This window comes from Rhagoletis pomonella, unplaced genomic scaffold, assembly GCF_013731165.1.
Source record: "Rhagoletis pomonella isolate Grant_MI unplaced genomic scaffold, Rhpom_1.0 Rhpom_scaffold_00002, whole genome shotgun sequence".
Taxonomy (NCBI): domain Eukaryota; kingdom Metazoa; phylum Arthropoda; class Insecta; order Diptera; family Tephritidae; genus Rhagoletis; species Rhagoletis pomonella.
The window spans coordinates 9,224,851-9,238,084 of record NW_023458556.1 but is presented as its reverse complement, the minus strand read 5'-3'; the positions used below and the strand labels follow the sequence as shown (position 1 = coordinate 9,238,084).

Genomic DNA, 13,234 nt, shown 5'->3' with positions numbered 1-13,234 from the left:
AATTGCAAATATCTCGAAAAGTTATTCATAAAAAGAAAAGTTATCTTGATTTTCGGAAACACCGTGCAATTCTACCTAGGAATTGGATCGTGGCATCCATAGAACATGTTTGCTGTAAGCCAGTGTTATTTTTGGATTTCAAAATAAAAACTAGGGTATAATTGTTTTCGGGCATAGAACAATCCTAGGGGGAGAGAGCATCAAAAATTCCAACTTTATTTTTTTTACACCACCCTAATGTACTTACACCTGTATAAAACTCATTGCTCGCAGCTCGCTGCCTTCATATTGGCTAAGTTAACTTCATTGAGCATGTAACTTTAGATCTTAGACAGACACAATGACGATTGGTCAGGTGTTTCTGAGTAAGCGTATCTACCTTAGTAAGTATTGTATTATTAGAGGTTACCTAACAATATGTATGTGCTATAGAGCTACACAGAGCTTGAAAACAAGCGCAAAGCTATTGATTCTTGACACTCTACAGAGAATGTTGAGATTAGAGTTATAACAAACAAATAAAGAAGCCGATGGGTTTTCCATCATATTGGTTATGTTTTTGTTACTAGAAAAAAAAATGAACGAAGCAAGCAAAACAGAACAAAGTGTTTGCCTGCTGGTGTTGATCAGCCCTTTCCAAAAATCAATAAATATTTCAATACTACTTTTAAGAGGATAGCAAGAAAAATAGACTAAATCGGAAATTCTACTTGCCGGCCAATCCTGCACGTCTTACTACGGACATGTTTCAATCAAAAGTGTCATAAGAACTATAAAATATTCTTAGTATTAAATCAATTGTGTTTGTTTTAATCAAGGAACATTTACAAGGTGCCCAACATATTGAAAGATGCCAAAATAAGAATGCGGGTATTTGAGGTTTTTCACACTTGCCCGGTTATCAGGTTATCTGGTTAAAAGTTATTACTGTGTAGTATATTTTATTGTTGTAAACCGAATAAAAAATATAACCATATAATCACATAACCTGATAACCAGACAGGTCTGAATAGCCACAATATATTTAGAGAAATCTGAACCGAGTGTAGGGTATTAGCTACAGAGTAATGATTTCCATTCATTTGCAATTTTTCTGAAATCTACACGATGTTTGAACTAATTTAAGCGTCGCGACAGTTGTTATAAATTGAGCGGGAGAGAAATGGTAACTGCGACGCGTCGCACAGTACATCGACCATATGCAATTTAGTATTAAAAATGGTGAGCGCATATTAACTGTGCCGAATTTCACATATTCAATAGAAAATGTGGGTGAATGCCAAGCCTATCTTCGCTAAGTATAGGCAAGTTAAATTTTGATATACCTAACAAATTTTCATAAAAACTATAAGATGTGGTGATCTCCGAAATAGCAGCTATAACTTCTACCCCTTTTCTATCTTCCTAAAAACATAATCGTGGTACAAAGCTCAATAATTATAATAGATTGGCGCTTACACATATGTTAGAGCTTGGCCGCGCCTCTCCCCCGATTTGTGGCGTGACCCTTGATGTTGTTACACAGAAGGGACGGTTTTCCGCCGACTCCGAACGGCGCGCACAGCAGCCGGCAGATCAACAACAATATTGAAATAAATGTTAATAAGCCACATAAAAATATTGACAAAAGTAAATAGAATATTTATGTTTGTAAGCACAGTGTAGGAAACTTTCGGCTGATTTTGTTCAGAAATGGCTGGAAGCTTTAATTTTTACAGCACTGTCGAAAAGTTTTGGATAGGGATCCGCTTTCTGTTTTTTTTTATAGCAGCTGCCATATTGGATTGGCCATTTTGAGTTTCGTGATTCTATTTCATAAAAATGACCGTAAAAATTCTGTCACGACATGCAATTACCATTTAAATAAATTTACAAAATTCTATTGTGAAAACTTTCCGACGGAGCTATTTAGTTTTGTTGCTATTGTCGCAACAATTTTGTCAGAGTGACAGTTGCCAGACAATATTCATTGTCAGACAATATTCCAGTATTGTCACTTACGCTTTCCTGATGTGGTCAGTTACCTACAGGCGTCTATGAAACAGAAAAAATGTCGCAGACAATTCTGGCTCTGAAATTGTTCGGAAGCATCGACAATTGTTGGGACTCCAAAAACCCCCTTACACGCCCTTTTTCTAAAATCTTTTTAATTTTTCACAAATTTCGAGCCCTAATTGCCAAAAAAAAGTAAGCGACATAATTTCTTTTTATGCGGAAGTGCATTTAGATACTTTTGGAATATGTATTTCTGCATCAAAAAGAAAAAAAATTTTTTTTGGTGGTTAGGGCTTTATATTACTTATAGCTTAATGGTTAAAAAAAAATGGTAGTATGCACCTTCCACCACAACACCAGTTTTCTTATAAAAAATCATTTGCTTAGAGTACTAAGCTTAGCATTGGGTACTGCTACGAATATTTCAGAAACGTTTGTTTTCAATACTGTTCTGTGATTTTAAATTAAACTTGCCAACTTTTTTTTGTACTATTTTTTATCATACACGTTACACTGTGCAACGGTCGGCAGTAGTCGCTGCACTTACCTTGCGCTCAGTCTCTTGGAACCCGTTTTTGAACATACGTTGGTGGGCCCGTTTAAATTCATCCATCAATGCGCTATGTTGATCTCCAGCGCCGACGCCAACACCAACACCAACACCGGCGATTGCTAAGGTACCCGTCGCCGGAACGCTTTGACTGCTGTTGCTACTGTTATTGTTGTTGTTGTTGTTATAACTGTGATTGTTGCGCTCGCTACAATTAACATTGTTGCTAGTAGCGCGAGCACTGAGTGCGGCTGTCGCAGTCGCAGGAGCAGGCGGCGTCGTCGTTGTTGTTGGTGGCGCAGACAATGAAAGCGATGACGAAGATGGAGACAGCGGCGTGGAGTGGCTATGCGGCTGCTGTTGTTGTGTTTTCAGCGCTACTGGCTGATGGAGCGTGTGGTTGAGGTGATGTTGCTGTTGTCTGCTCTGGCCGTAATTGTTTTGCTTGCTGCTGATGTTCATATAATTGCTCTGGCTATTCGTGTTATTGTTGCCGTTGTAGTTGTTGTTGTTGTTGTTGCCGTTGTTATTGTTGGCTGTTGCAGCATTAATTCGCTGTTTCTGCAATGCGCAGAAAATTAAGCGCGGCGCGTTGCAAGCCGCACATTGCGTGTAAATTAGGCATTGGGAAATATCGAAAGTAGGTTTTTGTTATTATTGCATATTTCTAGGTAATTTACTTAAGCATGCTCTTGTTGTTGTTTTACTGTTGCAAAACAAAAAAAAAAACAAGTTTACTTACCTCTTTGCGCTTTTTCAGCTCCTCGGTTATGGCACTGGAGAGAGAGCTGCTATCCACTTGGCACGTGTTGCGGCCATGTGATAAACCTTGTTGTTGTTGTTGCTGCAATTTCTGTGCTTGTGCTTGTCCTTGTTGCTGTTGCTGCTGCTGCTGACTGTAACTATTGGCGCGTAGGCATTTTTGGAATTCTGTCTGCTTCGTTGGCGCTGTGTGGTTGGGCAATGAATGCGTTGGCTGCAGTGCGTTGTGGCTGTGATTATGGCTGTGGTTGCGATGATAGTGGCTGTTCAATTCCGTTCTTGGTTGCGTTTGCTTTGTTTGTTGCATTTGTAGCTGTAGCTGTAGCTGTTGCTGTCTTTTTGCCTCCTCTGCCTCCTGCCGATGCACTTCCACAATCACCGTTTTCGTTTCGCGCTCCTCAAGCGAATTGTATGTCGAAGGACTGGAGTTGCCCTGTGCCTCGTGCGAACCTACTGCCCCCCTCACTTTGGGTGTGCCATACTCACTTGTGCTTCGGCTCGCAGCCATTGGCTGCTGTGTGTTACTAACAAATGTATTATTAATAGATGTGCCCTGTTCAGACAATTTTATAATCGTCTTATTGACTTGCTGCTGTTGGCTGACGACGACTGGTTTCTTTTCCTGTGCATCTTTGCGTTGCTTGCTACTGCCGGCTAGTGGCTCGCCTCGCCGATGCTGCTCAGCATACGCAGCCTCATTCCAACACGTTACGGGGGTCGGTTCTTCACGCACCGACGTTAGTCGCTTTGACTTGGCATCCGCCCAGCAGGGGCTCTGATCGCCAGTCACCGAACTGGCGGAACTGTTGTAGCCACTTGATTCACCCGGAAATAGATCGCATCCGGCAGCTGTGCGCACGATCATCTCTAATTTGCTGGCGCTTTTCATTACTGCCACCGCTTCGCTGAAGAGCACATCGGAGAAGTCTATGCTGTTGACACTGAGTATTTGATCGCCTTGACGTAGGCCAGCTTCGCGCGCTACACTCTTCTCTTTGGTGAATTGCACAAAAATGCCAGGTTTCCATTCGGGTCCCTTGCAAATACCTAGTCCGAGTTTGGTACGAGGCGCTACATTGAGTGTTATATTGACATCTTTGCTGCGGGTGTCGCGTTCGGGCAGGGTTCTGTATGAACTCTCTGAGGAGGCACTGCTGCCATTGGTAAATGTCTTGACCGCATGCCAGGATAGTTTGTCTGTGTCTTTTCTGGGGAGAGAAAGGAGAATTTTATTAAATGGGCTGTATGTTACTCAGGGCGATGTTACATACATAGAAACGAATACAGAGAGTATATTGAGAACTCGAAAATAGTGCATCAACAACTTCATTTTGATTTTGAGCAATTATTTCACTTTAAAAGCGACAGACTTTGAGTTACCTTTTTTATTAATTTTTTCTCAAAAATTTTAGTCTAAATGCCTGTTTTTCTGGTCAAAACTAATTACGGCTAGATAATTAAAAAACAACATTACATTTTGTTGATTGGAAAAAAAAATAGTTTAACCCTTGATGACCTAGGGGTCTAAAGGAGTTAATTTTATTCATCAATGATATCAGTTTCTGCTTCCAAACTTCTAAATTTATTCTCTATCCTAATGATCTCAAGATATACTCTGCAATTAAAAATCTGAAGGACTCCATTCAAGTGGACCTTAACAAACCACTCTCGGAATCATCTATTCATTATGTTAAAAATTGTTCTCACTCCACATACACCCAAAAGTTGAGTCCTTTCCCTACGCGCTACTATATATCGAGGTCACTTCGTAATTCGGTTTCTGAATTTAAGGATATAGGTCTAAATTTCGACACGAAATAGAGTTTTTCTACCCATATTAACAATACAGTTTCAAAATCGTATGCAATGCTAGCTTTATTTGGCGTAATAGTACTTCTTTTTCAGATCCTTACACTCTGAATATACTTTATGCTTCTCTGCTAAGATCAAGGCTCGACTATGCCTCTTTCAGGAGGCCGTACCATTCTTCATATACATATAATCCGCATAGAATGAATCTAGAAAATATTCATGAAATTTGCCTTATGCCGAATTTCCACTAGGCTTTATAATCAGGGTTGCCACTTTGGTGAATTGTTACCAAATTGGTAGAAAAAATTTTGGTAGGAGAATGGTATTTTTTCTTTTTTTTTAAGTATTGTCTTTATTTTTCTAAGTGTAGTCTACTCTATGGCAATAATTTCTAAATGCCTTAATGCACACTTTTCATATACATACATACATACATGCATACATATGTGCGAACATATCGTGCTCCATTCAAAACTCATTTTACTAAAATCCTGAGCTTACACTCAGAAAGAAAGCCGAATAACTTTAACCATAACCAAATCATGAGTTGAGAAAAACATATTTAGTTGACGTAACTAAACTCTTTTCTCAGTGTATGATTGCCTAAATATTTTATACGATTCTTTAAATAAACACAAAAAATGGACCGGTATGTAACTACACACTATGATTGTTCACAAAAAAAAGTGAAAAAATCACAAAAGACCGGCGGCAAAAAATGTTTAAAAATCAACATGAATTTTTATCTGCATATTGTTGGTTATACTAAAATACCATGGGCTATACCCAAAACTGTTTTAAAAATTCAGAGTAAAAAGTTCGAAATTTTGGCGAAAATTTTTTTTGGCGGGAATTTTTCTAAATGTATATAGGTTGAATGCTTAATTTTTATGGGTTTGGGTTAAGCGCAAACGATATCATTATAAAAAAAAATGGCAAAAGTATCTTCACTTGAAAAACAACGTGAATATTAAACAAATTACCAATTGGTTTTTGAGTCATTGTATTTGTCTTTAGTTTCATCACTCTTAATATGATCTCAAATACCATGTCGTTAATTAAATAAAAAGTTCTTTAGTAAAAAATTAAATTTTTATTGAAGGAACTAAAAAAAATAGAAAAAAGCTATAGTTTCTATTCAAATAACCAAAAAAAAAAGTTATTGGTGGATATTTTATAGGTTTGATAGATTTTTTTTCAGGTGGATGGTAAGTATTTTTTTCTTTCGTCAGTGGCAACCCTACGTTGGATTTACAAAATCAAACTACGCCAAGTATGTATGCGCTGTTAATAAGAACGCCAGCAGACTTAAATAGCACTCCAAATCTAGATTTTTTTAATTAATTTAAATAGCCATACGTCTTCCTTCCTTATATCTACTTAGTAAGAATTTATTGTTCATTTAACTGTAACAAAAAAAATTTCCAAAAATATAGGACTGTTGCAATACATCGTTCTCTATCGCGGTGACCTTCTTTGTCTCCTTCAAATCTAATCTAATCTCAGGTGAAGCAAATCGTAAGAAATACTAATTACTCCTTCAGTTAAATTAGTTAAAAGTAGTTATACCTCATTAACTACTTTGGCTTAATATTTAATAAACCTGCCGAAACTTGAACGCTAATTACATGCTAATTATTTTCATTGCTGCTGTTTCACAAAATTAAAAAAAAAAAACTTACTCTTTGATCGGCAGCATTCCCACACTTCTCACTTTCATCGTAATCCGATCCTGATTGGTAATGAATTGTATTAATTCCCTGTGAATGGCGTCATCAACGCGAAATCCATTAATTCGCAGAATTTGGTCACCAATCTACAAAAAAAAAAACATAAAAATAAGAAAACATAAAAATAAGAAAACATAAAAAGATCATTAAAAATTCATTGCGAACGCCAGCAAAACTATGCCGGTATCAATGACCAGGCCAATCATGCCAGGGAACGGCGTTTGATATGCGAAAAGCATTAGCGGTTGCCTAGAATTTATGTTGCTGCACGTGTGCCACATAAATTTTCGTAAAAAGTGGCCTGCAGTAGGCATGCGCATACATACATACATACATATGTATTTAGGCAAATCTAAGTATGTTACACATACGACGTGCCGTACGTGTTGGACGCACCCACATATGTATGTATGTAGTGACAGCTTTTCTTTTTAAATATATCTTTAACGAGTGTGGCATGCGCACGTTTTTAAGTGTGTAACTACTTTTAACTGTAAGCAGCTATTGTTTTTACCTTGTTTTTAACATAAAATTTGGTTGCCTTATTGTTTACGTTTGTGATTCGTTCGAAACTGGAGTAATTTCATCAAAAAAAAAAGAGAGAACGCGTGACCTATTTGTTGTACTTACTCGCATTCCTTTCAGTTCGGCTTCGCTGTTCCGTTCCACGCTCGATATGAAAAATCCGGTACCAAACTCTTTACCACCACGTACTGCGAACCCAAACGATGGACTGGTGTCGGGCGTGACCAAAATGCGACGCGCATGTGGCCGAATGAGGCGCAAAATGCGCAGACGTGTGCTCGCGGCAACGGCAGCGGCTGTTGAAGGTATGCTGATGGCGCACCAGGAAGAGGTAGTGGCCAATGTCATAACATCACTGGACGAACTGGCCGTAGAGCCTTGGATGCTGCTGCAATCGGTCAACATATTGACTGCCATTGATGTTGTTGTTGCGTTGTAGGCGCCTGACAGCTGCCGCTGGCTTTTGTTGCTGATGGCGAAATAATGTCTGCGGCGGCTGTTGCTGATTAACTGCAAATGGAAATTGGAAATTTTTGTATGCGATTAATAAAATGTTTAGTTAGTTGGCAGCTGCGACAGCAGCGATTGAAAGGCGTGAAAATGTTCGTGATAAAGAAATATTATAAATTGGCTGAGTGCAACAGCTATAAAAGTATGTAGTGGTTGTTGGTGTTGGTGGTTGACAGTGAAATTTCTCCCGCATAAAAGCAGTAGCATTTGTTGTCGCTGCTATGTATAGCGCACAGATGCGCGTCGATGCGTTCGGGCTATTTGTGTGCAAGATGCACATCTGCGCTCGAGCTGAGCTTGTGTGCGTCAGTGGTGGCAATGAAGGCGCGGTAGCGTGCCATTTGCTTTTTCCAGCACACACAAGTCACTTCGCAGCTGTTTGCGAACTATTGGCTAATGCGGGGTCGCCCATGCCCCACGCTGCTGTTTGAATTTTGTTGCATTGTTGCTATTTTCGTAGACGCCTAGACGCCTATACGCCTGTGGTGTGGTTGACACCTTCGCGTTATTAATTTCCATCGCCAACGTTGATTTTCGGCAATATCAGATGAATAGATCAGTGACACCTCTCGCAAATGCAACAACACTTTTAAATGCATCTAGAGAAACAAAAATGCAGCTGGGATCGTGAGGGCGTGGGATTATAGAGTCAATTTTGTCAAATTTTCAATTTCATCAGCAGTCAAAATGATGGCAATTTGCACAAGATTTTATATTCATGAGACGTAGTCAATAAAATTTTGATAAATTGAGTACTTAAATTGGGAAAATGAAGAGATTGGAGGATGTTATACGTGTTTGTGCAAAATATTCTTCGTTATAATAGCAATTATGCAATTTGTGATAGGCGTAATAAAGTTTTTATTATCACTTGTTTTTTTACCAAATATTCCGAATTCATTTTTGGTTTTAATTATTTTAGGAATAGTTTTTTGCAATCTTAATTTAAATTAAAAAACGAATCTGTAGTGGAATTTTGATAATCGCCACGGTAAATTTTTGTAGCCTCAATTCCCAAAATGAAAAGCTGTGGGGCCTAAAAGTATACAACATGTAAAAGTAACAGATGCAGTGTGTAACCAGCAGAACCTGGCAGTATAAAGGGCACGTAACTAGATGCTGCATGTTGTTAGGCGCGCCTGCTATTCTTTTGGAGATTTTTGGCGATCAAAATGAGCGATAGTGAATATAGGAATCCGGCTGCTGATAGTTCGAAAACGCTAATTTGTAAACAAAATATTTACAAAATGAAGGCATTGTTTCAAGAAAAAAGAAAAAATATATATAATATAGAGAAAAAAGTCCCATCAAACGAGTCGAAGTATATCGAAACCCAATAGAGTCAGCAAAATGCTAATATGAATCAAACATTTTGAATTTAGGAAAGCATAAAACCCGCTAATTCAATTTCATCTTTCACATTTTTGCTCTACATTGTCCACTTTTCTATGTAAAATTCCAGTTAAAAATACGGTAATGATTAGAGATTTTTACAGCCTGATTTGTGCACTTCAAATGCCTACGGGACCCAAAGTAGCACTTGTTGGCAAGAGTTGTCCTTCGCTTGGCCTCCAGGCTAACGTTATTTGTGGTGTTAATGTTGGATCCAAGGAATACTGAATTGCAGAAGGCGGGCTAAAGTGGGTCGCACTGTCAAAAAGGTCATTCCAGCAGTTCCTTCCGAATTTGTACGAAGCTTAAAGTTCTGCTCAACATCACTCCACATATTTAGCTTTATTATTTTTACTGTTATAGATATGTAAGTATCCACTCTTTGGGCTGTAAAAGGCGGCTTTAAGATCTACCAAAAGGTGGTGGTTGCCGATTGTCGAAAGTCTTTACCATGGCATGTCGCTTTGTTAAATTCTAGCCAATAGTAATTGGATTGGTCTGAAGGCACACTGATACGGCCGAATCCATTGCTTCAAGGAGGGCTTCGGCATTTCGCACAGTATCGTTTTTAAGAAGGCTTAACCTGCGGTATTGATTCAAACAGCAGAATTTACCATCTTGTGTATTGGGCAGAGTACACTGAGGCGTCAATGGCCCAGTGTCCCTATTCCAGTAAAAAGCCTAACGTTGAACTTTGAGTGCCTTAGCGAACTGCGTGTTTTTCGTTCACGCCGCCCTGACTGGGGAGAGTGCGATACCGCGCAGGTGTGCAGGTTTTCGCACCAGCTGCTGGTGGCTACCCTGGCCACTGTCTCTACTTCTCAAGTTAAGAGTCGCAGTGAAGGACCTAAATATGTTTCATATCTGGTGTGGTCGCCCAATCAGCTATCCCCCGTCTGCTTCTTTGTACAGTTTAGCCGCTATACATACAAATGTGTGTACAGTTAGCTCCGATGGCCTTTTGGCCAAACTTCGACTTATACTGCTCTCTTCCGTGTTTGTTGACTGAAGAGCCGTGGAACGCTTTCTACGGCAACACAATCTTCCCGGAGATATTTAGTAAAATGAAGTCCATGGAGTTTCTTGCACGGCTCTAATGGTAATAATAACTTAATTAAGTACAATAGGCTGCAGGCTATACTCAAACTGAAAATATGTATGAAACTAAGTGTAATATTAAAAATTCATAGCAATTATTTTGAAATAATGTCGCACTAAAATCAATGAACTCTTATTTAATCAAACGAAAGACCGCATAGAAAGCGGCATTATTTGCATGTATGTATCTGTTGCAACGCACCTAACTCTAAACTCTAAAGTCAGCGGTTCACCATTACGCCGATATTTAAATAATCACGTAAATATTTATTTCCATTCAAATTAACATTAAACAATTGCGCATACTTTTGTGCATTTCTTGCACATAAACTCCGGCTGCATCATGCAAATATCCAACTGAATGCGAAATAAAAAAATTGCAAAGGAAACGGGTGGACAACAGAGGTGCAAGTGCAATTGACTGTCTCTTTGTTGGTGGTGTTGCAGCAGCTGTTGGTTGCTGGCTGTCGGTTGCCAATTGTAGGCTGCCGGCTGTCGACCGGCCGCCGTTAGTAAAAGTGAAAAATTCGCTTTCTCCATGTCGCGCGTACATTTCCCAGCGGCGCGCCGTTGTCTAATGTTCGTGTCTCATCCCCGTCCGCGGTGGCGTTGCGCAGGCTAACCTTAATCACTAAGGAGCATCTTCTTTTCCAACATTTCCATTTTCCTTACGAATCGCGCGCGAGGTATTTGCACAACAGCTGCTGCTCGCCAACACGTGCAGATTGTGACGTCGGTGTGTGTGTGTGTTTGTTGTTAATTTAAATGGAGCTCAATGAAATCACATTGTTGGTGCGCGCACCCGTTGCTGTCGGTCGGTGGTGAAAAATGTTGGGGCAACAACAAAAGATGGTGACGGCAATGTTACGACATGACAATAACAACAAAAAAAAAACAAAAAAACACAAAAAGTGGATGCACCGACGTTCACAGTTGACAGCGACAGTAATGGCGTGCAATGTCGTCATCTTATGCACATTGTCTCAAACACAATAAGAGCGTAAAGATAAGAGAAGCCACGCTAGTTTTGTTATGAAAAAGCAAAAAAACGAGAAAAAAATGTTATGTGAACTTTACTGTTATTGAACTTTTTTTTGTATCTTATGGAATAAAGTTTTAATAGATTGTATAATATTATTTTTTTAATATAAATATTTATATGTATGCTTAGATATGTGTGCATACAACTTTTTTTTAAAATGAGTTGAAATACATAAATAAGTTCATATAATCGAAATATTATCGAAATTGACCTTTCCGAATTGACCGATCTGCAGACTTCAGATGTCACTCGTTTGCTGGCAAAGCATCCCAACTCAAAAAAATAAAAAAACTTAGGAAAAGTTAAAGCTGTCATCAAACGTTAATTTCGTTCCGAATTTCGTTAATGAAAGCAAATTAACACAAAAAACGGATTTGGTTCTTATGGACACATTTGGCAGATCTTACTAAAAAAACAAAAACATTTTATGAATTATGCCATTCTAAAAGCAAGCCACTGAAATTATAAAGTCGATTCATCGAAATCCTTCTTTACTATTATCGATGATTTGGCATACCATATTATATTTTTTTTTGCGAAATTTGATACCAATTTTTTATTCGTTATTTTTATCCATTGTCAAAAATACAAAACACAATTCACACAACTGACAAAAAATTGAGCATCGTGCAAAATTATAAAAGACAATTGTCCCAAATTGTTAATAAAAGATTGCAGGTATGCATTTTCCCAGGCATAGTCTATTTAAGAAAGGTGAAGCCGAACGCTCAGGGCGGTAGATTAAGGCGATGCCCTCAGATTTCGTAGAGTTTCGGAATGTAACGCGGGAACTTCATAATAACCATATGATGATCAGAAAACTTTTAGAGTTACTCAATATTTGCTTAAAAATAAATTAACTAAAACAAAAAATAAATGTTGTTTATATTTGTGTATCCTATTAATACGATTACTTGAGCATACATACCCAATTTGCCACAGAGCGAGGACGAGTTCGAATCGACGTCGTTACGATGTCGGTTTGGTGAAGCCGTTTTTTCCATACAAAACGCAACGTCGTTCCGACCTCGTTTTTTCTCATCGAATCGAATTCGATTCGACGTCAGCCTGGTGAAGTCGTTTGGGTGAACTCGAAACGACGTCACACCGAATAAATTTTTTTTCATACAAAATTTGCACTATATTACACTTAAAATTAATGAGCTATAAGATTTAATTTATATGGTTTTTGTTAAAAATTTTGAGCCTCGTTTTGCAGTTCGCTAGTATATCGTTATCGGTTCGCCGGCGAACTGTGCTTTTCACCCGACGGCGACTCCGTCGTCGTTTGGCAAATTGGGTATATAGTATATAGTATATACGCATCTATGTGTGTATATACATAGATGTAAATAATAGTTGTTATTATTTTGTAACTCTGTATGGATGAAAATACTATGTACAATATAACAGCACATTGGCGTTGGTTGCGGCGGATCGACTCAATACTCCGCCATTCTGCTGCTCCGCGTCATGCGCTGTGACCCAACGACATTACCGCAACGTGACATTGAAACGGCACAAAGCAACAATTGTTACAGCAATCACAAAACAAACAAACATTTGAGCGCAACAGTCGGCTGCCTGCGCGGCAAGTTGTCAAAGTGTACACTTATCAGCCATTGCCACAATGTTTGGGTGAATGTAAATCGTGCGGTGGCAGACACGGAGACAGTTCGCTTTTTTTTGGCGCGGACGTAATTTCACCGAAAACAATTTCCAATAAAAATAATAACTAAAAACCAAAATAAAAACGAAGAAAACAGCCTCATTGCCACGGTACATGATTCTGTCACGTCTATGCTCGCGTTACGTGTT

At 38.7% G+C, this 13,234-nt stretch overlaps 1 protein-coding gene across 1 annotated transcript in view; it reads right to left on the bottom strand.

The window, feature by feature from the left end:
* The window catches only part of LOC118733008 (putative mediator of RNA polymerase II transcription subunit 26), a gene marked incomplete in the record, with an annotated part of 166,166 nt that overhangs the window by 6,393 nt on the left and 146,539 nt on the right, over window positions 1–13,234 (bottom strand). Inside the window, 4 exon segments of the mRNA XM_036462157.1 lie at window positions 2,543–3,106; window positions 3,288–4,515; window positions 6,802–6,935; window positions 7,480–7,870. Of these exon segments, the coding sequence (XP_036318050.1) occupies window positions 2,543–3,106; window positions 3,288–4,515; window positions 6,802–6,935; window positions 7,480–7,791 (2,238 nt within the window).